Consider the following 27,417-nt stretch of genomic DNA (forward strand, 5'->3'; position numbering starts at 1 on the left):
AGTAAATCAGTCGCAGACGAAAGAATGCCCTTAGGGGAGAATGAGTCCGAGAAGCGATGAGATGATGAGCCAGTGAGGCGCTGGCGCTGAGGTGGTACGGAGTACATCAGCGTGTAGTAGAATATGTAGCATGTATGTACGCCAAAGTCACCCCCTTTTTTTTTGCTTTTCTTTCCCCTTTACCCCCTATCCTTACCCCTACCCATCCCTCCTCTTGATGTTCTAGGGGTAAAGCCTCAAGCTTCCCTTATCTCTACATCTCTTCAAGACTCAGACTTGCCTCGCCACTTGAATCGCACAATGACGCCCGACTGCTTCCAGAACCAGGCCGCCTCTGTCTTCCATGTCGGCTCGCTCGACGCCCACTCCATGTCGAAATGGCGCAGGATTTGCGGGATGAACTTGCCCATCTCGAGAATGGAGATGTTCTTGCCGATGCATGTGCGCGCCCCGGCGCCGAACTGAGCGTAAGAAATAGAGACGTTAGTACTCGTACTCGTACTCATAAGTCCTGGGGAGAACAAGGAGAACCAGGCTGAGAAGACAAGGGGGGAAGCGGAAAAGGCAGTCAAAGATAAAGATAAATACCGCGAGAAAGCTGCGATCCATCAGCTTCGAGTGCTCAGGCGACGCGTCGAGCCAGCGCTCGGGCCGAAACTCGTCTGCGTCTTCCCCAAAGACGGTCTTGTCCATCTGGATGACGGGCGCCGTGATGCTGACGTTGGTACCACCGGGGAGATAGACGCCGCAGATCGTGGCGCCCTCGGCTGGCACGTACCGCTCCAGAGGAAAGGCGACGCCTGGATGCAACCGCATAGCCTCTTTCATCACGGCTTGTCTAGAGGAGAACTTGAGCGTCAGCAACAGAACTCGCCTAACAAGTGATGCTGACGTACAGATACGGAAGCTTCAGACATTCCTCGTACGTTATGTAGGCTGACAGCTGTCCATTTTTCTCGGCCGCGTCAATTTCTGCCACGAGTTTCTCGTACACTCGAGGCGTCTTGACAAGGTAGTAAAAACATGCGCGCAATGATACCGCCGTGGTATCGGAGCCGGCAATCTGTCCCCAAAGTCAGCGATACATCCACGTCGCAGTCGCCGGATGACCCAACAATATTGTTGGACAGATGGTTCATCATGTCTCTGAACGGGATCTTCCCATCTTTGGCCTCCTTCTCCCTGAGCTGGGCAAGGAAATCTGTCCGGCCTGCTTTCTCTCCCTGGTTGTCGTATCCCGCGATCTCCTCTTCAGTGATCTATCGGCAACACTTGTTAGCTCTGTGAAGACTCAGTCGTTGTCGATGCGAGCCACCCTACCTTCAGGAACCTGTACAAAGGATCGGGAATTTGTGGGAATAGCCACTCCAGGGCTCGCACGACGTTTCTGTTTCCAAGCAACCAGGGATGTAGTTCGGGATACTGGCCGATGATCTTGACGTATTGGAGAACCCCATCACTTGAGTATTACTTGTCAGTCCCGTCTAGTGTAGACAACGCTGGATCGGATTCCGAGTAAACCCAGACTTCCGTATAGCGAGCAGAAAACTCACAGGTCTCCGATCATGTTGTTGATGTCGCGGCGTTCCTCTAGAAACCCAAAGCGTCGTTGAAATGTCATGCTGGCAATGACATCGAAGGCGTACCACTGAACCCAAACCGAGAGGTCAATCGGCTGACCCTCGAGATCGCGCATGGCGTTGATGAAGATGCTGGTGCACTCGTCCGCGTAAGGCTCATAGTTTCGCATGTTGGTCATTCCGAACAACTGAGCAACGGGCCTCTTCAAGTTCCGGTGCGCAATGGGGTCGCGCTCGGTGAAGACGCTGGGCATGACTTTACCCTGGTACCAAGGACTCATTGTGTTGTAGAACTCAGTCTGTGCCGATCGTTAGTTGTATTCCCATGGTCGACTCTGACTTGACAGAGAAAGTACCTTGAAAAACTTGCTCCCAATCCCATAGATCACAGGAATCTCGGACGGGTCTGCGACCGAGACATGATTCGGACCCACGCGCACAATTGGGCCGTAGTCTTCATGGACCTTTCTATACTCGTCGGGAGCCTTACCTCCGGCGACGAGAGACAGACGGTAAAGACGGGAGAATCGAGCAGACAGGGGACCTGGCAGCTTGCGGAGGCCTGGTCGAAAAGCTAAACGAATGCAATCAATACAATATGCGACAAAGATGGCGGAGGCCACATAATAGATCGTGGGGAGGAAGTCCATCTGAAAACCTGGGGGTGTCGAAGATGATGATGGGTTTCTGTAGACTCGACTTCTTCCTCGTCCTCTCCCATCCTCGAAGCATTCGCCGCGTAATGCCTTTTATATGGTCAGACGCTGCAAACAATATGTCCCACCGCGCCAGGCGGGGCGGGAATGCGGGAACCCATGTGTGGGGAAAGTTTGTCCTCGTCGTGTCTGAAGGTTGGCAGTTTTAACAGGGTTGTGCCCACCTGAAGTTGTGTTCCTCGTACGGTTTGACGGGCCCTACAAAGTCAACGGTCAAGTGGGAAACCGAGTGTGAGCCGGTCACATGTATCTGGGGTTGGTTCAAGCAGGTCTCGGTCGAGAAACAACGGGTCCATTGGAGGCCCTGCACGATCTGGAATCATCAAATAGCGGGCATATTCATCCCACCCTTTGATGTGCAGGCTATGTCATCTGAAGTATGAGTTGATGTAATACTAAATGGGCAACATGAAGAAACCACTTTGATAGTGAAACACGCGTCGCGCTCTCGCTTGAACGCGTTGGTGCGTTGCTCAGAAATGACGTCAATGCCCAAACGGGAATGGCGAGGCTCTTAGGCGGTGGACGGTGCTTCTTCACCTTTATCAGAACATCAACATCCATCAACGTCCATCAACCATCATGATCCTCACTGACTGTCCCATCTGTTCACGGCAACTCAGTCTCCCTGATCACACGCCTCTTGCCTTGAGTGCAGCCTCCAGTTTGTTCGTCATAATGTACTCTGCCTCCGCGTCTCCATATTCAGGCTGCTTCCTGTAATGTATCTTATCCACACTACATTCTGCTACTTGTCCGGACAGGGAGTCGTCTTCTGCAAATCCCATGACTGCCCGCACAATGGTTGACCTTGGTGTCACGTATTCAGGCGGGCAAACAGACATCAGTACCCCCGTCAACCCCGTATCAACAAGTCCTGGACAGATACAATTCACCGTGATGGGCTCGCCGACAATTCTCAGGCGTTTGGCCAGTGCGCGAGTCAATCCCACAATGCCATGCTTCGCTGCAGTATAAAGAGGGATGCTATCTCCTGGATACAATCTGCATAGGACTGGTAAGTGCTTGAATTGAACCAAGACGAGGAATACCGAAGGCCAGTGCACGCGGCGGGCCAATGAATCAAAACTCACCCACACATGGAGGACGTGAAGACTATCTTGCCCGCTTTGGATGGGTTCTGTCGGAAGAAGTGCAGAGCCAAATAGGCACTGTAGACCATGGCATTGAGGCAAATATCGATCACCAGCTCGTCGGGCTTCGCAGGGATGCCTGGCAGGTTGGGGAGAAACTTGGTCGCAGGGGCTAAGAAGTCGATCCTATCACCGATGCCCGCATTCGCAAAAACGAGATCCAGTCTGTGCCATTTGTCCCAAGTCTGAGCAAAGGCTTTGGCCTGCGCTTCATAGTCTGTTACATCGGCCTTGATGAACGTGGTCCTGTTCGGGTCAAAGCTAGCTTCCACGGCTGAGATGGACTTTTCGTTGAGATCGACAATGGTCAAGTTCCAGCCTTTGGCAGCCATCTCTTGGGCGACTGCCAACCCCATCCCGCTGGCTCCCCCAGTGATGTAGGCCACTGGCGCCGAAGATCTCGCCGCATCGCCGTTTGCAGCCATGTTATGTTGCTTGTGTCTAGAGGGTCGGTCGGTGGGTCAACAAAAATGCCTGGACTACTTCTTACTGCTGTTACTACCCGACTACCCGACTTGTTCGCTCTTCTTATACTACAACTAGGAATTGATTCGAGTCCGAAAGAACGACATAACCAGCATCAGCAACATCGCGACCCCGCGTTAGCAGCAGCAAGGAACCCCCCTGGGCTGTTGCAGGCCTGACTCGTATCACCCTGACTACCGAGGAAGGACGTTTTAGGAAATCAGTCGGAGGGCACAACAGCATCCACGTTCGGGTCAAAAGACCAATCTTGAACAGCATCACATCATTCGCGACGTGTGTGTTTCGCAGTCTATTTCCCTTTTGATACTCATGCAGACCTCGGTAGCTCAATGAGCTCTGCAACCCAAAAGTCAAATGCGGGGGATTTTGGGATAGCCGCCATTGCTCCGCGGTTCAAGACCGTGAACCTACACAGTCATCTCGTATTGGGTGCCTGTCGTTTCGTACAGCCTCTCCGGCTCGAACACGGTAATACGATTCGGGCCCGAGTCGTTGACAACCAAATCATATATATTTCGGCCCGACAGACCAACCCCTTCTGTATGCGTCTCTATCATGTCAAAGCAGTCTATCCCGGGCGACTCGTAGATAGATTGACGAGAAACATCCCCTGCCACTGTTAACGGTGACGGGCGAATCAGTAACCCACACGTTGCGAAAGTATTGATCTGTGTTCTGCAAGATCAGACATTTGTCAACAAGAACCAGCCGCCAAAATGGCTGAAGTCAAGATCCTTGTCCCGTCTGATCTTCTGGGTCCCAAGCCCCCAAAGACGACACTCGAATCTGACATCTCATTGGCCTCCAAACCCAATGACCTGCCCTTCGACCCCGAGGCGCTAAAGCGCAAGTACATGGAGGAGCGTGACAAAAGGCTCGAGTATGGCCAAGCGAAAGGTGGCATCGACCAATATCGGCTTGTCGAGCACGGTGGGCCATTCGCGCACTACCTCAAGGACCCTTGGGTCGAGCCCGGCTTCAAACGAGATCCGGTCGACGAGAAAGTCGACGTCATCATCATCGGTGGCGGATACGGCGCTCAGCTCGTCGCCGTCCGCTTGATCGAGGCGGGTGTCACCAACTTGCGGATCATTGAGAAGGCAGGTGACTTTGGAGGTACCTGGTAAGCCTGTATCCCGCAGGACTGCTGCAAAATAGTCCACAGAAAAGAAGGACTGCTCTCTGATAATTCATACACGGTCGATAGGTATTGGAACCGGTACCCTGGGGCACAATGCGACATCGAATCATACATTTATATGCCCCTCCTCGAAGAACTCAACTACATGCCGACCGAAAAGTACGCCCGGGCCAATGAACTCCTGAAGCACGCTGAGATGATAGGGCGTCGCTGGGGCTTGTACGACAAGGCGCTGTTCCAGACAGAGACGCACAGTCTCGAGTGGGATAAGAAGACTGCCTTGTGGACGGCAAAGACCAACTGGGGCGATACCATCCGGGCAAAGTATGTCATCCCAGCCGCTGGACCTCTGCATCGACCCAAGCTGCCCGGTCTCCCGGGGATCGAGTCATTCAAAGGCCATTCCTTCCATTCATCTCGATGGGACTATAACTACACTGGCGGTGATACCACGGGGAACCTACACAAGCTCTCGGACAAGCGTGTAGGTATCATTGGCACCGGTGCGACTGCCGTCCAAATCGTGCCTCATCTAGGTAAATGGGCCAAGGAGGTGTACGTGTTCCAGCGGACGCCATCGTCAATCGACGTGCGCGGCAATCGCCCCACCGACCCTGAGTGGGCCGCCTCGCTAAAACCAGGCTGGCAAAAGGAGCGCATGGACAACTTCAACATCATCGTCAATGGCGGGATTGCGCCCGTCGACCTCGTCAAGGACGGCTGGACAGACATCCTCCACAAGCTCCTCGCACGTTGGCAGCCCACTATAGGCGACGAGCCGGCGGACCCGGAAAAGGCTGCCGCACAGCGCCAGATCGCAGACTATGAGAAGATGGAGTCCGTTCGGGCGCGGTGCGACGAGGTGGTCAAGGATCCCGTGACGGCGGCGGCGTTGAAGCCGTGGTATAACCAGCTGTGTAAGCGACCATGCTTCCACGACGAATACCTCGACACATTTAACCGGCCCAACGTGCACCTGATCGACACGGCGGGCAAGGGCGTCGAGGCCATCACGGAGGAGGGAGTGGTGGCTAACGGCCAGCTGTACGAGCTCGACACGCTCATCTACGCGACGGGCTTTGAGCTGGCGACTGAATGGAGTCACCGGTCGAACATGGAGGTGACAGGCCGCGACGGCAAAACCATCACGTCGTGCTGGAAGGACGGGTCGCGCACGCTGCACGGCTGGACGACGCGCGACTTCCCCAACTGCTTCTGGGTGCAGATCGTGCAGGCCGCGCTGTCGCCCAACTTCTTGCACGTCACGGGCGAGCAGGCCGAGCACCTTGCCTACGTGATTGCCGAGTGCGAGAAGCGCGGCGTCCGCACCGTCGAGCCCACCGCCCAGGCCGAGGAGGACTGGGTCAACACCATCCTCGACATGGCCAAGCTGCGCGCCGAGTTCCTGGCCGGTTGCACCCCGGGCTACTACAACAACGAGGGCACGCCGAACCCCGCGGCCGCCAAAAACGCCAGCTACGGCGGCGGCGCCCCGGCGTTTTTGAACCTTTTGAGAGAGTGGAGGGCCAAGGGTGAGTTGGAGGGATTGGACTTGAAGTATGAGAAGGACGTGAATGGCGTGAGCGCGTCGTGACGCTGGTGATTGACGGCATTTATTCACCATGTATTCGTCGTGGTGGCCGGTGGTGGTAGCGGATGACGTTGGTGTTGGTGATGGTGTCTGATGCATCCGTCCTCTCCACCTCCCTCTCCACCATTCATTCTTCAAGCATGGCCTTGACCTTGACGACAAACCCATTGATTGACTGATATATTGCTCCATAGCTCTATGACTCCGTACATATCTATTCTATAGTTTCGCCCAGATGATCTTCTATACGAGTATAAGACTTTCCCCCTTCTCACCTCTGCCGCCGCAATAGCTCCTTTGTTGCAGCGACGTAGAATCGCCATGTCCTGTCCCGTCCCATCCCATCCCACCATCCCCTGCCTCCTGTCCCAAGTTACGCTAGGTCAGTGCCAGACAATCTTCTTGAACCGACCAAGCCAGGTTGGTGGCTGGAAAGCCCAGTCAAGATACATTATTAAGCAAGGTAGGAGGAGGAGATTTCACGCAGTATGTCTGGCAATATGTACATACGAACATACATATGTAGGTAGGTAGGGCTTGGGTCAGTACTCGACAAGGGCGATACGATTCCCAGTCCAGAGAAGGGATATTGCGACTTGACTTGACATGACTTGACTCGCCGCAGCGCGATGAGCTAGAAGGTCCAGAGGTCAGATGGCACAGGGTCGAGATTTGTCATTAAGAATAAGAAGAATAAGAACTGTTACCTATGTACCTGTACTTGCACGCACAAGGGGACTGGATGTAGATCTCTCCATCTGCTTTTTCGGCGAGATTTCCAGATGATAATTATGACTTGTTTGTATAATGCCTCGATTGGGACAGGGGATGTGTTTGATGAGTAATGCGCCGCTCGTGCGGGCATCACTGGGACTGGCAGACTGGTTGTCGGACGATTCTCGCATCTCTCGAATCTCGAGCTGCACGATGATGTCGATGCTTGGGGTCAAGCGACACATGACGACAGAGGCCGAGTTTGCGCCGACAGTGTAGTTCTGGGGATTGGATTGGCTGTGTCGACGCGGGAATTAATGCCCTGGTCGTGCTGGGACCCTGCGAATGCTCTGAATACCCTGGATGTGCTGGGATTCTCTCCCCCATGGGGAGCGTGTATAAAAATGCTCTGGACCTGTGGGTTTTGGCCACCGTCACAGAAGTGGAAAACATCATTAACAAGAAAGGCATCCAAGTCAGATAAACCAACAATAACAACAACAAACATCCAAACAGCCAAACATTCATGAATCCCGTCAATTCTAACAACTCATCGACCCATCAGAGGTCGCCTTCGAGCTCCAGCCTGCCAGCACCACTGCAAAGTCTCGTTGACAAGGCAGAGAAGGAGAGAGACTTGTACGAAGATCCTTGGGGTCGGATGTAAGTGCCTCTGATAGTGGCCTCATGGCGTCTTCCCTGCATATTGGTCCATCTACTAACGAGGGTTGCGAATATAGTCCAGGTTCAGAGCCTTCAAATCAAGTCAACCAACCAAAGAAATCCAATCAAGAACAAGCCAACAGGAGATCACTCCTCAAAAAGCCTCATCTGCCAGCCTCGTTGCAGCGACTTGTGGACAAGGCCGAGATCGACAGGGAGGTGTATGAAGATTCGTGGTCTTCTCGAATGTAAGCATCGGCGCTCGCGAGTCTTTTTTTGGTGGTCGCATTACTGATACATTCGCGTATAGTCCACGAGCCTTGGGCTGGGGAAAATATGGCAAGAAGCAAAACACAAAGAAGCCGGCGACGAAGGCTTGAGAAGAAAACAGCCGAATGAGTAAAACCTCGAGCGTCATGGCACCAATACTCCCTAACCACTCTTGCAACGAGTGGACAGCTGTCACGAACCAAACATTAATAATGTGGTGAAAGAAGCAAACAAGTCGAACAAAGACAGGGTGGACTCACTACTGGCGCTATTCTCAGCAGATTGAAGCACGACGCAATCTCAACGCTGATCGACAGGACAGGGATTCTGCCACCATCTTACCTGTAGCCAGCTTCAGGACGCTTCCAAGGCAGAAAGCCCCGAATAAGTGGACTTGAAAGGGGTAGCCTTTGGTTCGCTCCTGTGTATAATATTAATGACCCAGTGTTATCTCCAATAATTCCTCCTGAGCGTTATCAGGTGTAACGTTAGTCACAGGTTGGAAGTTGAACAAGGTTGAAGCTTCCAGTAGCATCATTTAGTAGCGACCGTGAGACGGTACAAAGTACGGCAAGGCAATAAAGTCTGCTGGTACGTTGTCCGTCTCGGAAGACTTCCACGAGAGGGCGTGGAGAGTGGCTGGACGATTGGTAGCGCCACACATAGGGAGCGTCACGACGTTGCGCTGAACGATCCTTGATGTGGCTGTTGTCCCTTACCTATTTGCGCTCGTGGTAGCTTGAATCAGCGATGCGAGATCAGTTGGACTTCAGTCCTGCAAGTCTAACCTCCTTCTATCACTGTTCGAATTGACTGCAGCCACCAGAGACTCTTGGCGGTCCTGAAAGGGTGCGCGCTTCGATTGTTCGGCGAACTACGATCGGTGGCCCGGTCGCGTGTCCAGGGAGAAATAAGTCAAAAGTCTTAGCCTCTCCCAAAAGGTTAGAACAGTATTTTCTTCTGTAACTTACACACCTTTCTGGAGCCATATCAGTAGCGACTAGCCTGTGAGTATTCGACTTGTAGGCCGATCCTATCAATGGGATGAATAACAAGAGGAATGAGATCAATCGCACAGCTTCGAACAAACTTCGTCAGTGCAGTTCGGGCACCCACCACCCGACAGCGCTTCGAGGCTGGTCTACTGGAAAAGGTAGACCCCGTGAAACCCTTTGGATCGGCAAAGGCAGCTGAATCGACCAAGGCCAGGCCCCGAACACACATCTTTCGGCGTCCATGGACTCTGAGATTCGCTATAGACGGTCCTCTCACCTTATAATTCGTGACCTAGCATGATGCCAAGGCGTAAGTCTATTCGTATGGTGCCGACTGTCCGGAGAAATTCTATCACCAGGTCTGGAACGTGAATCGGCCTCCAGAAAACGTTTGATCCACAAGAGTCCAGTCAAGCATTCTGGCCGAGTTAAGCATTCTGGGCCGTGTCTTTGATCGACATGATAAATTTCTGTGGCAACTCTTTGAGTTCCGAGGCTCGACATGCTTGCCATGCATCAGGATTCATGAGGGCTTCAGTTGACAGTGTCGGCTCGCGTAATCACAAAGCATGGCTGATGAAGGTAGTAGGAATTTCCAATGCTCGATGTTGGAGAAGGGTCACAACCGAATCGAGTAGCCGCGAACTTGGGCTCGATCCATCCAATGGTGCATATTGTCCTCAAATTCCAACAAACATCAAGGTGTCGACGCAACCTCGTACATGTTTCTGCCATCTCCGAGGGCAATTCTAAATACTCATTCGTTCTCATGACAGACGAACCGCAAGTCTCTCAGACGGACTCTTGACCAAGAACTGCCTGTCAAAGTACCAAGACCATCGGGCGTTGAACAAGCGAAATTCGACTGCCGGGCCGTGTGCGGGTGCAGAAGGGGGGAAGGGAGGAGGAGGATGGCCGTGGGGAGGACGGCTCTTTCTCCGGCGTCGGCGCGTGCGGTTGGTGATCGTGGCCAGCGTCGTTTGGCCTTGACAGCAACACAGAGCTGTTCTTGAGGATGTTGTCTCCACATTGACAAGACAAAGGAATGTTGTTGCAAGGTGACAAGCGCTTCAAGATCAGTCAAGCATCCTGCTTATCCCGAAAATGGTCGTTGCTATTGGCCTGTTGGGGAGAGATACGAAGCTTGGCACATGTCTTGGCGAGGCTCCACTGATAAGAGCAAGGCACCAAGGCCCGCAAGGCTCGCTAATCTTACAACCTCAGCTACAAAGTTGGGTGCCGGGCAATCAACCACGAGGCGTATTCAGGGGGCCCTGCGAACCTATTTGATTCAGTTATTTGCATCGCCTTTGCTCTCAGCCAATCTCCGCCCTCGACGCTTCTCTATCAACGGGGCCAAGCCTCAGGATCACCATCCTCAACTCGGCTCCCTTGGCCCGTTTGAGGCAAGGGCCGCAAGCCTTCCGTGTCAATGGGATCCAGAATTAAAAAAAAAGAACACTCGTGCTTCTCGCTTCGCAGTCAGACACAGTACGGGTACAGGACTGGTGGGTGTCTTGACAACTTCAAGAGCAATGGATACTTTTGGACTGTGGGATTTAGCGTGGAGGTGATCTGGCAACGGAATAAAGTGCCACGCGCATTCTCGCCATGGTGGACTCTGGTCCCGATATCCGTTAACCGCCCCAGGTATATAGGAGGAGGTCTGCCCTGCTGCGTCTCCACAAGTCTTCTCTCCATCAAGCATTTCTTGTCCCGCAGGCTGTTCCTCCTGAGAGTCGACCTCCAGCATTGTCTGAGTCTACCACCATGGCCACAGTCGCAGTCCCGGTCGCCGTAGGTTTCTCCCTTCCCTCGATCATCCTTCCGGTTTCCCAATGCTGACATCAATCCCCAGCCGGAGTTCAACTCCAGCATGGCCAATGGAGGCGATCCACAGCAGATAGACGTCAATCTGCCTTACACCGGCCTCGAGTACCATTACGTCTACCAGGTGATTATGGGATGTCTCGTCTTCGTCATTGTCCCCGGTCTCGGCTTGCTCTACGGCGGCATGACGCGCAGGAAGTCTGCCCTGGCCATGGTGTTCCAATCCTTGACCGTGATGGCGGTGTGCTCCTTTCAATGGGCCTTCTGGGGCTTTTCGCTCGCCTTCTCCCGAACCGGCGGTCCCTTCATTGGTGACCTCAAGAACTTTGGAATGATCGATGTAAGATCTTCGCCAGAAAGCAATCGCAAGACTCTCTTGTCAGGGCGCTAAATTCTATTCCAGGTCATGGCTGCACCTTCCTGGGGTTCGGCTGTCATTCCCGACATTGTCTTCTCTTTCTATGAGTTGATGTTCTGTGCCTGCGCGACTATGATCGTCGTGGGCGGCTCGTTCGAGCGTGGCCGCATCCTTCCATCCATCATCTTCGGCTTTTGCTGGGCCACCCTGTGCTATTGCCCAATCTCCTACTGGACCTGGAATGCCAACGGTTGGCTCTTCACCTTTGGTGCTCTTGACTTTGCCGGTGGCGGTCCTGTCCACATCTCAAGTGGTACCGCCGGGTTGGCCTACGCCCTTGTTCTAGGCAAGAGAAGCCGATATGGCGAGAAGCACGTCTACAAACCCCACAACGTCACCATTGTTTTCCTTGGAACAGTCCTTATCTGGTTCGGTTGGTTTGGCTTCAACGGCGGTTCTGCTCTGAACGCCAGCATCCGTGCCATGATGGCCATCTGGAACACAAACTTGGCGGCATCGTGTGGTGTGGCTGGTTGGGTCCTTATGGACTACATCAAGCACCGCAAGTTCTCTGTCGTTGGCGCTTGCGAGGGTGCCATTGCTGGTCTTGTTGGTATCACCCCTGCGGCTGGTTATGTGTCTGTCTGGTGTGGCGCTGCGATCGGCTTCATCACTGCCATTGTGGTTAATCTGTTCGAGCCCGTCAATGACTGGCTTCACATTGATGATGGCTTGGAAGTCTTGTGAGTACCATCCTACCCATGACGGCGATAGAATTGGTGCTGATGAATCATTTACAGCAAATTGCATGGAATTGGCGGCACGGTCGGAGCATTCCTCACCGGAATCTTCGCATCTGCATCCGTGTCGTCTCTTGATGGCGCTACCATCGCTCAAGGAGCCATCGATGGCCACGGCGTTCAGGTGGCCAAGCAACTCGCTGAAATTGCTGCCATTGCCGCTTGGTCATTTACCCTGTCCTACATCATGCTCACTATCCTCAAATACATCCCGGGACTGCATCTGAGAGTAACGGATGAAGTGGAAATCATCGGTCTGGATCTGGATCAATTCTCTGACGAGCTTATTGGCGAGTGGTCATTGTTCCAGGACGAAGCTTCAGTCCGTCGGAGCTCGATTACTCAGATCAACGCTCAGATCACTCAGGGCGTCGCGCCGGGCGACTCATCTTCCCCTCAGTCTGAGAGCGTTTCTGGTGAGAAGGAGCCGACCAAGTCTACCACCGAAGCGCCGCAGTGATTGTGTGGTATCCCTGCTACCCCTGATTGTCTTAGTTGGTTGTTCCATAATTAGATGTATCGTCTTTTATATACCCAGATATGTAGGAGCTTCCCATAGTTTGAGCGAGGAGTGGAATCAAAATTGTCGCTGTTCTGCAAATCTGTCCGTCGCGTTGACCCGCATAATGCTGTCAAATCTCTGGCGCTATGATGAAGGGCAATAGCATAGTATATTGACCGACTTGGTTAGTGCCTTGCCGAGTGATCAAACGAGGCTGAACTGGTGGGGGTTGATGCGGGGGTGACGGGCGACGGGTGAAGGTGGCTGTGACTCGTTGCTCGATGTCATTTCTCCGATGGGTACCAGCGTTGTGTGCCTGCGCCATTCGTGCCCCAGAAATCTGTACCTTGTCCATGATAAATTGCCATACGCTACCTGCTACAAACACATAGGAGTCTCGGAAGGAGAATAAGTCTTGCTTTTGAACATTTCCTAATCCTTCTAGCCCCTCCTTTTCATCATCGTCTCCTCTCACGGATAGAGATTCCCCATCGACGTACCCGTCCGCAGGCAGACTTCAGCTGCTGCTCGTCCGGTTCAGCCTTGGTCGGCGCAGGCTCTGCAAAAGACAACACAGGTTTTCCTCATTCACCCACCCCGTTTCTGTGTCCTGCAATGTTCGCGGCGAAGCGACTAGGAAAGGTGAGTGGCTCTGCCCTCCCAGGTTCACATTCTTCCCTCCATCCCTTTCCAACTAACATTCATCGCAGGAACTGGTCAAGGTAATGATCACATGCCAACGACAACCCCCCCAAAACTACACTGCAAGGCCTTGTTTCCTTACACCCGTCCTTTTTACGAGCCGTCCTTGTCATTGCCTGCTAGTGGTCTCTCGATCTACCAGACACCACGAGTGCTGACATCCGTGCTATCGTTACCCTCTTGCAGGCAAAACAAAAACTCCCTCCAGGGATCGAGCTGGTCAAAGCGGACGACTTCCGAGAATGGCTGGTTGACATCCAAGTCCTGGACGCGAATCCTTTGTACATGAACCAGACTTTCCGTCTCAGTTTTCTTTTCTCAGATTCCTATCCTATAGGTAATGTGCCACACCAAACCCCCTGGGAGAAGAGGGAAAGAGGAGGGGCACAAAGGGGAAGAACGGGTAGAGGCTGGGCTAGATTGACCTTTTTGACTGACATTGGGTACAACGATGGCTATTTCATACAGAAGCACCAGAGGTCGTCTTTCTCAAAGTACCACCCGCCGCAACCGACCCCGCGAACCCGCAACAACAGTCCCAGTCCCAGACACCCTTTGCCGGCCGCCCCATCCCGATCCATCCTCACATCTACTCCAACGGCATCATCTGCCTCGACCTGTTGGGCTCGGCGGGGTGGTCGCCCGTGCAGTCGGTGGAGTCGGTGTGCATGAGCCTGCAGAGCATGTTGACCGGGAACACCAAGAATGAGAGACCCCAGGGCGACGAGCAGTTCTGTCAAAGCATGGGCGTGCGCGGGCCAGACGGGTGGAGCGGGTACCGAGGCAAAGGCCGCGGACGAGGGCTGAGGGATGTACGATTCGCTTATGACGACGACACAGTATGAATTAATAACGACAGCATGATATACTACTTTAAGGCGTCAGGAGAACCAGTTGGGGATGGATGTCGCTGGCTGGCTGGTTAGTAGGCCGATGGACCGGCTCGCGATAGTTGGGTTCTCTGGGCTGGTAGGGGTGTCGGGCGTTTTGATAGGAAACTCGGGCATCATATTCTGCAGAATCAAGTCGTTTTTCCAGGTCTGGGAGAGAGAGTGTGTGGCATGGATGGTATAGTGGCAGAGAAATAGCATCACTACGACAACATCATCTCACAGTGGACTAGATTAGACCATATCCCTCAGCCGGCCGACCGAGCCATTTTGGACCTGATCGGGTCGACTCACTACATGGGATATAGGCGAGATGCTTCTTTGAGAATTAAAGAGAGAGCAGGGAACGTGGAATTATTTAGAAATACTATGGACTCGATACTCGTGTCTCTTCGTTTGCGCCACACCCTAAAGATTTTCTGGGTTGGAAGAAGTGGAACCAGAGCAGATAGTGAGAAGCCACGGTCTCTATCAGTAGAAACAAGAGACACGGCCGATCCGGTGCCGCGAAAAACTGGCTTTTTTCGACTCTCGTTCCGCTTCGAGATCGCCTGCGTCCTACAGGGACGGACGAGCATCTTCAATTTCTCACTTCCGGTCACTCCCTTTCCCTTTCCAATATACCATGTCACTCATTCTTCCAAAAATCCATGTGATGGGTAGTGCATAGAACTAGTCAAAATCCGCAGCCCTTGCTCTTCCATCGCCACCCTTTCTGTTCGGACTCATACTCCCCGACCATCGCCTCTTCCCTTCCTTCCTTGATATTCCTCGTGCAGGTGGTGGTGATCTCGACCTAGACACTGATCGTCCGCTGACACTAGACGAGTTCCTTCTCCTGGACAGAGGTGCTCTTCGTCGTGGAGGGGTCAAGCTTCGACTCCTGCTCCTGCTCCTGCTCCTGCTAGGTGAATATCTGTTGACTTTACGCCTAGGTGGCGAGCGCGATGGCGAGCGTGATGGACTGCGAGAAGGAGCCCTTCGTGGAGCTGGTCGATGACTAAAACGTGGTGGTGTACGTGATCTAGACTTGGGTCTTGCAGCTGGAACATTGCGCCGGCGAGATGGATGCACAGCAGGACTGGCTTGGCGTGGTGGTGGTGGGGGAGAACGAGATCTCGACCGCGACGTCGAATAACTACGGGAACGCGGATTCGGGAGGCGGCGTCGAGGCGGCGAGCGAGAATCATCGGAGTGACTACTGTACGACTTTGAGCGTGTACGTGCTCGTCCACGCAGACGGCCGTTGTCTCGTTCTCTCCTTGGTGGTGGACTCGGAGAGGCCGAATAGGAGAGCGATCGTCTTGCTGTTTCCACGCGTCGTGGGGCGGAACGAGGGCGAGAGCGCGATACTGACGAAGAATAGCTTCTTGCCCGCCTGTTTGCACCGCGAGCCGGAGGTGGGGACCTCGAAAGTGACTCGGAAACACGCCGACGTTGAGTCTTCCTTGTCGACCGGTCGTCTGGTGTCAATGACCGAGACCTCCTATCTGTCCGTCGAGGTGGACTTCTTGTGGATGACCTGCTCGTCGTATAGCTCGAATAGCTCGAATATGAGCTGACGCTTTCAGAGTCCGAAATATCATCCTTCGGTGCAGGCAGGGCGGGTGGCTCTGGTTTTGGCAAATTCTTGAGATGTTCACGCATCTCCTCCGTAAGGGCCCCCATGCCGATGGAGGTGAAGTAATTGATCGCGAAACGTGTGTTACGAGGTGTATCAGTCGGGAAAAGACCTGAAAAGCAGGGCCGAAGAATATCATCCTTCATCCTCTTCTGAAGCTCAGGCATGCCCAAGGCTTCGGCCAGGTCCTGGAACAATATCTTAATGAAAATGCGGCTGCTGGAAGTAGTCTCTTCTTCATTAAGGTGCACCACAGAAAACACGTGCCAACCAATAGCATCGGTAGCCAACAGATGTCCGAAGAATCGAGCAATGTTCCGTAGGCGATTTGTCTCATATCGATGAATCGTGTCGTAGTATTTCGCAAAGGACTGTTCAAACAGGTCCGTCCAAAGCCGGTTAAGCTTCGCAAACCTCTCACCGACAAGGCCAAAGAATTTCGAGTATGTCTTCTCCTGTGAACAGCACTCGATGATCATGGACGGTAGCTCAGACTCCTGGCCTGCCGGGAGTTGGACTTTCATCAGCTTGTGACACGCTTCTTCGAAGTCAAGGCTGGACATGATGGTCAGGTAGATTGTCCTTCGCAAATTAACGAGGTCCGTATTTGTTTGGTCTTTGATTTCCATTGCACGTTCTTGTTCGGCGTCTTCATCATCCGAACTCTCCTCAGAGCCGCTATCGTCGTCGTCTTCCTCATCGCCGCTGTCTTCCCCGAGGATTTCGGCTTTCAGTTTCCTGTACGCCTCTTCATGTTCTTCCCACTCTGGATCGTACTTGAAAATATTCAACGAGTCTTGAACATCAATATCATCATCAAGGTCGACTTGGTGCGTAATTTGGTCTTCCTCCTCCACGAGATCGAGTTCCTCGCGAATTGCCGGGTTGTCCTTGTACCGATCCTTTCTGACTTGGAAAAGTACTTCTATCATGTATTGGACTCTTTTGTCAATGTCAGCTTCGTGCAATATGCTTCGAAACTGATCAAACACAGCCAATGCGATAGGAGGGCTCATCTCCTCCAGATGTTGGCCCACTTCCCGGGTCAAACCAACCGCGATTTCCACAGAATCGTCAGTCGGTTTGTGCAAAAGCAACAAAAGTAGCTGTGCAGCGAGAGTCTCGTGCGCCACTTGCTGGTTACACAGGTGGGCGATGAAAGTGGTCGAGGACAAGCAGACTGCTTTGTCATTGCGCTTGAAGGCTTTTCGAAATTGAACAACTAGCCGGTTGAGGAGCAACTCTCCGACTTGAGGGAGTTTGGTATTCACAATGGCAGCCATCGCCGCATATATCGGGGTGAAAGGTAGGGAAGCGGCCTGCGCTTTCATGATGCTCCGACAGAACAGCCCCCGACCACGGACAAGATTTTCACCAAACAGCTCCGGGACAATGTGCTTGATGTTGGAGACATTGACCTTATTAATGAGACCGTTGATGGATTTTTTCAAAGCCTCCCAAGCCATTCGCTGGTACTCTTTGCTTGACTTGTCGGTGATCTGTGACTGTAAAGCACGCAGTTTTGCAGGAGGTATATAGGTGCCGCCCGATCGCATCGTAAGGAGCTTCTCGTACTCGGCTTTGGCAGCCGCTTGTTTTTCTTCGGCAGTCAAAGGTTTTCGTCTTGCTTCATCTGGTTCCTTAGGTTTGAATTTGGCGAGTAGCTGTCTCTCGCGCTCATCCATCTCACGTTCCGGCTCCGCGCCCCTTGGATTGCGCCCATCGTTAGCTTCGACTGGCGCAGGTCGGCGGCGTCGAGGAGAGGGTGACCGAGATGGAGGTGATCTCTTTCTTGCTGCTGAGGGGCCGGGGGAATAGGAACCACCTGGAGGCGGCGTGGGAAGGCGGACAGCAGACGAGAGTAACATGGTGTCCGCCATGTTGGCAAACTCAAAGACTCCAAGCGGTGGTAAGCGGAAGCAGAATCTTCATTTCCTCTGCTGTTGCCAGTTTCGTGGATGCGAAGACATCTTGATTTAAGTCGAAGGCAGCGGCAGGCAAATAAATCGCAAGTCGATTTTCAAACACGGACTCGGAAAAACCCTTCCGGAGCGATTTCCTTTTTAAGCCATGCAGCGAAGTGACATTTTCCGACAACGCGACTGCGTGTCCATTTCAGTCCGCGTGTCAAACATTACAACAGTGATTATTCACGGCGTCTCTTGCGATACATAAGGTCTCAAGGGCATCATCCACAAGCAGGAACCAAATTGTGACGAGATGGTATTTTCTCACCCTGCGAACAGCGCGGTCAATCGAAATGCTAATGCTCCCCTGTTGTAGCTGGACAAAATTGTGGGCATGGCGATGCTCGTGGTAGCAACCACAGTCTTCTTATATTACACAATATGGACCTTGTTCATGGTACGGCACCTTGCACAGATGTGAGGCTATCAACTAAAATTTCTTGCAGCCTTTTGTGGACGACGACCATCCACTTCAGAGCCTGTTCCCACCTCGCGTCTGGGCAATCCGAATCCCTGTCATCCTCACGCTCCTTGGTTCGGCGGTCGTAGGAACGTTCCTGGCCATGGTCATGATCAGAAGCAATAGGAAGAAGGCAGCAAAGGCTAGAGCTGCTGCGGCCAAGAAGTCGAAGTGAAAGAAGAGGCTTCAAGATATGGGATCAAACACGGTGTCAACGGCGCTCAGGCGGTGAGCAGTTATGCAGGTTTCATATCCTTTGTCGACACCGAAAGTCGGGCATTGATATTCGTGGCCCGAAAGTCCTCTCTTCGACGGGATCAGCCAATTTTGAAGGAACCCAACTTCCTTTTCCGCTCAATGCAGAATCAGGTGTGATGCAGCATCGACCGGCCGATTCCGAAATTTCGCGGTGTTTGCATTCAGTCGTATGCCTGAAAAATGACGAGGAATCTTGTACCTATGAGCCGTCGATGGAGCCAATACCTTGGATAGATGGAAACCTTTCTGCGATGACTCTTTTCCCAGCCGAAAGGATGCTTGTTTATGCATGAACAAATCAGTCGACTGACAGATGATACTGCAACCTATTACAGCCCTTTGCAATCCGTACTCGGTACAGGGACCCGTCTGTGGCTTGAATGGGGAACACGAAGACTTGGGTGGGTTTGGAATGTGAGTCAGGCGCAGACATCTAACGAGCTGGAATTATCTGCCTCTGCTTCCTTGTAAGGAAGGCTGCAAATGAGGTAACCCGGAAGGACACCTGCAGACCAAATGCATGAACTTTGAGGACGACTGATCCTCTTGTCGTAATGGAGTGTAAGAGAGGCTTTCTGTGATGATGTCCTTGTCGCCGGGCCTTGGAATCCGCGAACAGCCTCGCTACTCTGGCGACTCGTGACTCGCCCAGCCACATCCCGTGGGCCTGGAAACATCTCCCCCGCACGGTACTGCAAGTGACCGCCCCGAGTGTTTGGGAATCAGTGACCATTCAGACGTCCCCCCAGCGCCCCGTTGCCGATAAGCAGGTCACTAAGTTCACCCGCAAGGGCCTCCTGACTCAACGACTACTTCATTGCTGAGTGCCTCTTGCACAAGTACGTAGCTACTCCGAGCAAAGTACATATAAGTGATGCCACATGACTGATTCTGATTACAATCATTCCGTTCTCTGACCAGACAAAGAATAAGATACTCACAAGTCCTTCGTTGCACCCTACTCAGCGGTCCCTCCTTTGATCCTAACACGCAACTGTTGGTGCAAGCTGATCTGCTGCTCGAGACCACTCCTCACTCATTCCCTCTCCAACCGACGCGTCGAATAACCCCGCGCCGGTCCCTCGATTCGCTTCAACAACAGCACAGTGGCCTTGTGTATCCTGCGGACGCGGTCACCCTTCTTGCAGATACAGCTTGGCTGCTTGTGAAGAGTAGTTAGCTAGGTCCTCACACTGCGTCGCCCCATTTCTTGAATGCCAGCATCCAACAAGCCAACCTCCGTCGAGTCCAGGATCTCTGAAAGAGAAGGCTTCCAAACAGTGGCAGACCAAGATCGCCCCGCCTCAAGAGCAGGAAAGCGAAAGACAAAGAATGCTGCTGTTAAACAGCTGTCGAGCCTCGATCATGCCGAAAAAGCAGCCGAGTCAATGGGCCAATCTCAACAACCCCCTATCTCCTCAAACCCTCCGCCTTCCATTCTGGGTCAACTACCCCAGGCATTCCCTTCGAACAGAAGGATCAGTCCGGTCGACGTTCTCAACGACGTGAACGCTTCCCAAAAGGTGTCCGATGAGCACACTCCCCCAGCTGACCATTGGGCTCGGAGTACAGTCCATGGCAGGACCCCGCCTGTTGAACACATCCCTGGTCTAAACACGGGCGGCTCTCCTCCTTATGAGCCAGGCTTCAGTAGCCGCGGCGTCTTCAACAGCAGGAGCCCTCCAATCTCACCTCCGCTACGAAAGGCCCGTCCTGTCAGCTACAGCAGTGCTATCCCTCCGCTCCCGACTCATTCGAGAATCTCAACCTCTCCGTATGGCTACGGCATGACAGCTTACGGATCTCCGCCTGCCCCGCCTCATCTACCTCAACAACATTTTTACGGGCCTCACGATGTTGATCTAGGTCTCCGTCCTCCCCATACGCCTCTACCAGAACCAGTCCCATTGAAATTCGCTCGCCTTCCAGGATCAGGAAACGAGTCTCGCGAGGCTGCTTTACTCGCTGTGGACGGTGAATTGCACATGGTGAGCTACAATGGCGAGAAAACCGAACACATAGGAGCGCTCAGCGGCGTGCAGGGTACCATCCTTGACGCCGCACTGCTTACGTGGAATACCGGCGAAACTCCCTTTGCGGACTACAGGCCTCTCGTTGCACTCACAGTCTATGGGCCCGGCGGGCCTGGATCTGTGCCCTTGGTTCCAGAAGACCGGGCCTTTTCAGGGCACCACCAGACACCCTTCGAGACGAAGGTGGTGGTGTATTCAGTCAGCAAATGCTGCGAGGTCGCCGAGCTGCTGAGAGTGCAGACAGCCGTGGAGAGCTTTCCCGGAGTACCTTCAAGCGTCAGCCACGCGGCAAACCTGAAAGTTTACTCGAGCGGCAACTTTGTTGTCGTGGCATCCGTTGACAGTGGAGAGATGTTTGTCTTCTCCATTCGACAAGGCAAGGACTCAGCAGTATTTGAATGCTTAGGCAAGTACTGGACTACGATACAACCTCAACTCCACAGAAGGGACTCCTCGTCCCACGGACCAGGATCGGATGTAGATGTTTCACCTGCTGATCTTGGCCGTGGTCCGGATAACCAGAACCTTCCAATTCTCAGTCTTAGCGGACGATGGCTCGCTTTTTGTCCTGCAGGCACACCGTCACGAAGATCTGTTGGGGCTGTTCTGGGCGATCATGTCATCCATAACAAAAACTCTAATATTACAGCTGGAACGGCGCCTTCACGACCTTTGCCCAATTGCGATGTTGAGTCTCCTGATGTCGACACATTCCTCAGCAAAGTCGCCAAAGGCTTCGCTCAGGAGGCAGTAAGGGGCGCAAAATGGATCAGTGAAAAAGGAATGCAGACGTGGCAGAGTTACTGGAAAAGGGACCCGGCCAACCCTAACATGCCAGCTGCTCCATCCTCCAGCCCTCCAGTTTACTCTCCTCAGCTTGGCCTGACACAATTTCCGCCTACTCATGCCATTGACCAGCAAGGCGTGTCCAAGGATCCGGATCTTGTCACAATAATAGACTTGAAGTTGCTCCAAGACAACCAAGGCCGAAAAGCGATCTCTGAACCCAGCCCGATGGTCACATTTCAACCACCGGGAGGCTGTAGCTTTCTGTCGTTTATGCCTACAGGTCTCGGTATTTTGACAGCCAACCGCAAAGGTGATGTGCAGTACGTCTGGGATTTGATGCAGATGAAGTATGTCATCGTTTCGACACCTTCGAATCCTGCCGAAGGCGGACGTGTGCGGCAAATTGCACGCTACGAACGACTGAGTCCCTCCTCGATTGTCGATGTTGCCTGGGACGGTTCTACTGGCTCCCGGTTTGCCATCCTGACGAAGAATCGAACTATTCACCTGTTCGACCTGCCAAAAGGCGCTTTCCAATGGCCGCCACCTCCGACCAAGAGGAATCGGCCGACTTCAGCGCCGGCTGATCCCTACCAGGTAAAGACAGACCATGAACCAGCGCCGCCCGGCGGCTTCTTTGCCTCCGCAATGAGCATTGCAGGTAGAACCCAGCCGATGCTTGCAAGTTTACGTGGTAGAGCACCAAGTATTAGCAGTGGGGTGGCTGGGATGGCTCCGGCTGGTATGGGGTTTGCCTCTACGACCAGTATCAAAAGCGGCAGCAGAGCAGTGGCAGCCGGACTCAGCAAGTCTTTAGGTGCTGCTACCGAGACTGTTACCAGCATACGACACGCGAATCAGAGCAGGCTTCATCTGAAGATTCCAGCCCGAGTGGGCATATTTTGTTGGCTCCAACGTGATAGGAAGTCAGTACTATCTATCCTGGACGAGAACAACATCAAGAATTACTATGTGCGAATGACAAAGCCTAGGGAGAACCGGCAGATGGAAACCGTATCGGTATTCGATGCGCGCAGGGCTGTCGCAATCAAGCTCCCTAAGGCTGCGGAACTCGCTGCAGACCTTCCGGTGCGGAATCGCTCAGACGAAGCACAGGGGGACAGCGATGCGACCTCTGCATTGCTCAGCTTCTGGAAAGTCCGATCCACCAGAGATGGAGGTTCCAGAACGCCACACCCGCTCGCTTCAGCCGAGATCGAGACCAATGCGCCGTACCAGCCTTTCCATTCCGACCGCCGAGTTGCCATCTCCTTATTCCCAGATAGGGTAAAGACCAATCATGGAGGCATCTCGGCTGCGAGACCTGACCAAGCTCCTGTTGCGGAGGCTGTTGGTCCAGCGTCGAATCAAAAGTGGGTTTTCGGCGACGAGGTTGTCTCTTATGCACAGAATATCACCAGCCAACAAGCCGTAGACGAAGGCTCTATTATCTATCGAGAAACTACGGTTTTCTCTGGTAGCACATCCTTGGCCGCGGGTCCGACGGGACTGTTGGACGATGAAGTACCACAAGCCGTCAGTAACACGAAAAAGAAGAAAGGCAAGAAAAATCGAATGCAAGCTCGGTTGTTCGAACATGACAATACAAGCGAAAACATGATTGATTTTACAGGACAGGATGTCCCTTTTGAGCCGGACGAAGACTTGCTCCGAGGTGACAGTCCCCCCTGAACTTCGTGAGCCGCGCGAGGAGGTTGCTCCGACCATTCTTTTTGCCATTGTGCTACTCGATGGTGTTTAGTTTCCCGCGAGGAGCCCGCTCATCTGGTGGGAACGAATGATGGTCAGACGGTGCTTTTCATAGCTTTGCTCCCAGCTCAGTGGTACTGTATCTACCCACGCTATGCTGGCAGATGTGGTGTCGTTACATGCCCGTTCTATATACCATGTGAGCATTGGGGAGATTGCTTCTCTGTTGAATAGCACCAGAACACGAATACTTGGCTCTAGCAAATGCACGAACACTTTCCAAGTTGTAAGCTCCCGGATTGTAGCATTGATATTGCGATATTGATTGCGATTGTTTCAATCATGTCTTCCATTATTGTCCGGGTTTCCCTATCACCAAAGTGCACCACTTTTGTTCTCATCCTGGTACTTCCTAAGCTTGCCATTGTCTCGGGTGATCTACCTTTTTCCCCTCAGCTTGAAAAAATTGTTCGACGGGTATCAAAAACACGAGCTATCGACTCCAATAACGCTTGGTGGGACATTTTGACATCCTGTTCAGGGAAACCGTGTAAAGCACCAGTACCCCATTCATCCCCACGAAACAGATAGACTAGAGTATTTGCGGCCTCGGGGTGATTGCGCGGCTGGGGGCGACAGACACAAATGCTTCTCCGGGGGTTTCAGGCAGCGTGGCATAATCAGCAGTCCCGTCTAGGTCGGTTGGCCGGCCGCTGAGGATGTCGATGACAGCCTCGACAGGCCGCCAATACTCGTTGAGTTGGCGACGCGAGCTCCAGTCGGTCTCGGTCGCCTCCAAGCCCAAGTCGCTGCCCATGGGGCTGAAGACGGCCTCGGAACCCTGGATGCCGATGATGGCGGCGTTGAGAGGATTGGCGTTGATTTCGTCGGGGGTCTTGCCCGCAAAGTTCTCCTCGAGGAACTGCATGCACTTGATGGCGAGTTTGAAGGAGCGGATGCGGTCGATGGGCGACGGCTTCATGCCCTGCTGGTAGTGGGCGGGGACGGCGGCGCGGGCGTCGAACCGGCCCTGGGCCTCGACGTTGATGACGTCGGCGATCATCTGGGCGGTGTACGTCTGACTGGCGCGCTCGTTGCGGAGGATGATCTTGCCGGCGCGGGCGGCGCCCCTGTCGTTCTGGAAGTCCTCGCGGATAAAGTCAATGTCCCGCAGCAGCATGCGCATGTTGATGCCCGCTTCGGGGGTGTAGACGGCCGAGGCGCCCACGGCGAGACCCGTCATGGTGGCCAGGTAGCCCGACTTGCCGCCCTGGGTGTCGACGACGAAGACCCGCCGTCGCGACGCCGACGCCGACTGCCGGATCACGTCGCAGAACCCGACGAGCGTGTTGAGGCACGTGTCGCTGCCCAGCGAGTACTCCGTCCCGGGGACGTTGTTGGAGATGGTGGCCGGGAGGACGAGCAGGGGGATGCGGAAAGAAGGGTATTTGTCGCGGTTGTTCCGGATCTGGCTGGCCGACGTGAAGGCCTCGAAGCCGCCGATGAGGAAGAGGGCGTCGAATTCGTACAGGTCGAAACAGTACGCCGTCTGCGCGAGGTCTTCGCTGGGGAGGCTGCGGTTGGTGCCCAGCTCCGACCCGCCCTGGTTGACCCAGTCGTCGACGTCGATCCACTTGAGTTCTCTGACCGAGCCGACGGGTTTGTCGTCGTGGTGTCTCTGTAGGCCCGGAAAGCCGTTGTAAATGGCCAGGGGGGTGTGGCCGCGCGAGAGACAGTAGGCGACAGCGGCGCGCGTCGCGGGGTTCATGCCCGCGGCGGGGGCCCCGACGTGGATGATGGCGATGCGCATGTGTTTTTCCTCGGGGAGGCGGAGGCGCGGCCTCTCTTCCGTGGTCGACGTGGTCAGCTTGTAGCTGTCAAAGTAGTCCTTGAACTCGACGTCGCGGAGCTTCATGGCCCGCGTCCAGTCCTTTTCCTTGACGGCCGCGGCGGCGGATTTCGTCAGCCGCACGCACTCTTGCAGGTCGGAGCGGAGGATCTTGTTCTCGCGCACGGTGATCACCGGCGACGGCGTGTCTGGGGTTGCCTCTAGCAAGGCCTTGACGGCCTCGACGCCCTGTAGGGTCGCGAGCCAGCGGTCGTAGTAGGAGGCGAGGCCGCCGCGCTGGATGTGGCCGAGGACGGTCTTGCGGGTGTCGAGGTCGAGTGTCTCGCTGAGCGTCTCGACGACCTGCTCGGCGGTGATTCTGTTCAGCTCGATGTCCGTGGCGCCCTCGGCGATGATGATGATGGTGCGCCGCTTGCCCAGGTTGCGGTGGCTGGTGACGATCTCGCACATCTCGTCGGCCCAGTCCGCGCCGGGTGGCTTCTCCGGGATGAAGACGTAGTCGGCGCCCGTGGCGATCGAGGCCATCAGCGCGAGCCAGCCGCAGTGGCGGCCCATGACCTCGATGACGAAGCCGCGGGCGTGCGAGGCGGCCGTGTCGAAGACGGCGTCGACCATTTCGCAGATGCGCTGCAGCGACGAGTAGCAGCCGATGGTGGCGTCGGTGCCGGAGAAGTCGTTGTCGATGGACCCGACGAGCCCGCACACGTTGAGGTGGCGGTACGGCTCGACTTGCGAGGGGGTGAGCTGCCGCGTCTGCACCAGCTCGTCGAGCAGGCTGGGCCACTCGGCCCGGAACCTGTCGGCGCCCGTGAGGCTGCCGTCGCCGCCGCAGACGACTAGCCCCGAGATCCCCTTGAGGATGAGGTTCTTGGCCGCCTTGACGCGCCCGGCCCGCTCGAAGAACTCGCGGCACCGCCTCGTCCCGATCAACGTGCCCCCCAGTGACAGGTAGCCCCGGACGTCCTCCCAGTGCATGCGGCGGATCGCGTCGCCGCCGCGCACGAGACCCTCGTACCCTTCGAGGATGGCGTACGCCTCGCATCCCATGTGGATCGACATGCGCACCACCGCACGCACCACGCCGTTCATGCCCTGCGAGTCGCCTCCACTGGTCATGATGCCCACGCGCCTCGGACCGGCGGAGGATGAGGACGGGGTGGTGTTTCGACCGAATGCCATTGCTGGTATTTCCTTCCCTTGACGGATTTCAATCTATAAAAACTTACTTGTACAAGTCCAGCGAGTCTGTGTCTGATATATCACTCGAAGGACAACGGGGTGTAGGACGGAGTGTCATGTGCGAAAGCTTCAAGGGAGGAGGTTGTTTTTTCCTGGAGGGAAGAGATCTTGTCTGATGATGGTGGTGGAGGAGGTTATTTTTGACGTTTTACTGCAGGGGGTGGAGTGAGTCGGAGGGTTTCGAAATGTTAAACAAACTCTATAGACCAAGAGAGGGGGAGGGGGGATAGAGGGAGAAAGAGACACGCATACAGAGACACAGAGACACACGCGCACACGCACAGACACGGTGAGAGAGAGTGAGGGTGTATATGTGAACGTGAATGTGTCAAGCAAGAGGGAGACTCTTGGGTTTGTACTTGACCTTAAAACCCACATCGTAAATCATAATCATCACCATCATCACGCCACGAATTTGCTTGGGTCCTTATACAAGTGCTTGTATGGACCGAGTTAAAGTACAAGTACAAGTACTTGGATTGACTTGGATCTTGGATCTTGGACCTTGGAAGGACGAGGAGGATGCGGCGAAAATCGCTGACCGGGTGTTGATGGTGATGGTGGTGGTGAAGATGGATGGTAAATGACTCAAAAGGACGAACAGGTCATCTTCCGTCTCTTTTTCCTCTCCCTTTTCCATGTCCTGTGTATGAATACCTTGATCCTGGCACCTTCAAGGAGACAAGCAGCGCGAGAAAAGACTCTCCCCCTTCTCCCGTCCGTAACTTACGTAGCCCTGTTCCCTGTTCCCTGCTGGCTGAGATCTCATTTTCGTATTTCGACTCTTGATTTTTTTTTCTTTGTGGAGAAAATCATTCCGAGGGTGGGGGACAAGGATCGGAGGGATTGAAAGAGATCGAGACCCATCCATTATCTGTAGTGCCATGCCATTAATTGATTCAATACTTTTGGGGAACCACGGGAACATCATATGATCTTTGGCATCTTCTGACCATTTCTCGGTTTTTCTTGGCCTTTGTGTGTGGCGCCGTTGTCACTGTTGTGGTCATTGGGTCATTGGGTCATTGGGCCATTCCTCTCATAAGTACGTACAAGGTACTTGTACCCGGTACTAAGGAGAAGGGAGTTCTTAACTCCA

The 27,417-nt window shown here is 53.9% G+C and overlaps 8 protein-coding genes across 8 annotated transcripts; 4 read left to right on the forward strand and 4 right to left on the reverse strand.

Moving 5' to 3' along the window:
• Window positions 1-263: 263 nt before the first annotated feature.
• Window positions 264-2,230, reverse strand: AYO21_09968 (hypothetical protein; the record flags this gene model as incomplete). Its single annotated transcript, XM_022659894.1, has 7 exons — window positions 264-461; window positions 589-838; window positions 897-1,063; window positions 1,116-1,259; window positions 1,321-1,459; window positions 1,554-1,879; window positions 1,937-2,230. 7 exons carry the CDS (start codon window positions 2,228-2,230, stop codon window positions 264-266), a joined length of 1,518 nt encoding a protein of 505 aa, XP_022507763.1.
• A 698-nt stretch (window positions 2,231-2,928) lies between these two features.
• On the reverse strand, window positions 2,929-3,875 carry AYO21_09969 (hypothetical protein; the record flags this gene model as incomplete). The annotated part of the gene is made up of 2 exons (XM_022659895.1): window positions 2,929-3,301; window positions 3,391-3,875. The coding sequence occupies 2 exons, from the start codon at window positions 3,873-3,875 to the stop codon at window positions 2,929-2,931; spliced, it is 858 nt and encodes a 285-aa protein (XP_022507764.1).
• Window positions 3,876-4,652: 777 nt separating this feature from the next.
• On the forward strand, window positions 4,653-6,671 carry AYO21_09970 (hypothetical protein; the record flags this gene model as incomplete). The annotated part of the gene is made up of 2 exons (XM_022659896.1): window positions 4,653-5,059; window positions 5,144-6,671. The coding sequence occupies 2 exons, from the start codon at window positions 4,653-4,655 to the stop codon at window positions 6,669-6,671; spliced, it is 1,935 nt and encodes a 644-aa protein (XP_022507765.1).
• A 4,409-nt stretch (window positions 6,672-11,080) lies between these two features.
• On the forward strand, window positions 11,081-12,758 carry AYO21_09971 (hypothetical protein; the record flags this gene model as incomplete). The annotated part of the gene is made up of 4 exons (XM_022659897.1): window positions 11,081-11,107; window positions 11,169-11,480; window positions 11,544-12,241; window positions 12,299-12,758. The coding sequence occupies 4 exons, from the start codon at window positions 11,081-11,083 to the stop codon at window positions 12,756-12,758; spliced, it is 1,497 nt and encodes a 498-aa protein (XP_022507766.1).
• A 657-nt stretch (window positions 12,759-13,415) lies between these two features.
• On the forward strand, window positions 13,416-14,347 carry AYO21_09972 (hypothetical protein; the record flags this gene model as incomplete). The annotated part of the gene is made up of 4 exons (XM_022659898.1): window positions 13,416-13,442; window positions 13,511-13,522; window positions 13,626-13,839; window positions 13,971-14,347. 4 exons carry the CDS (start codon window positions 13,416-13,418, stop codon window positions 14,345-14,347), a joined length of 630 nt encoding a protein of 209 aa, XP_022507767.1.
• Window positions 14,348-15,323: 976 nt separating this feature from the next.
• Window positions 15,324-17,893, reverse strand: AYO21_09973 (pre-mRNA-splicing factor cwc22; the record flags this gene model as incomplete). The annotated part of the gene is made up of 3 exons (XM_022659899.1): window positions 15,324-15,392; window positions 15,600-15,878; window positions 15,956-17,893. The coding sequence occupies 3 exons, from the start codon at window positions 17,891-17,893 to the stop codon at window positions 15,324-15,326; spliced, it is 2,286 nt and encodes a 761-aa protein (XP_022507768.1).
• Window positions 17,894-19,912: 2,019 nt separating this feature from the next.
• On the forward strand, window positions 19,913-23,212 carry AYO21_09974 (hypothetical protein; the record flags this gene model as incomplete). Its single annotated transcript, XM_022659900.1, has 1 exon — window positions 19,913-23,212. One exon carries the CDS (start codon window positions 19,913-19,915, stop codon window positions 23,210-23,212), a length of 3,300 nt encoding a protein of 1,099 aa, XP_022507769.1.
• A 610-nt stretch (window positions 23,213-23,822) lies between these two features.
• Window positions 23,823-26,258, reverse strand: AYO21_09975 (6-phosphofructokinase; the record flags this gene model as incomplete). Its single annotated transcript, XM_022659901.1, has 1 exon — window positions 23,823-26,258. The coding sequence occupies one exon, from the start codon at window positions 26,256-26,258 to the stop codon at window positions 23,823-23,825; it is 2,436 nt and encodes an 811-aa protein (XP_022507770.1).
• Window positions 26,259-27,417: the final 1,159 nt, after the last annotated feature.

Source organism: Fonsecaea monophora (genome assembly GCF_001642475.1).
Source record: "Fonsecaea monophora strain CBS 269.37 chromosome Unknown Scaff107, whole genome shotgun sequence".
In the NCBI taxonomy this organism is placed as follows: Eukaryota; Fungi; Ascomycota; class Eurotiomycetes; order Chaetothyriales; family Herpotrichiellaceae; genus Fonsecaea; species Fonsecaea monophora.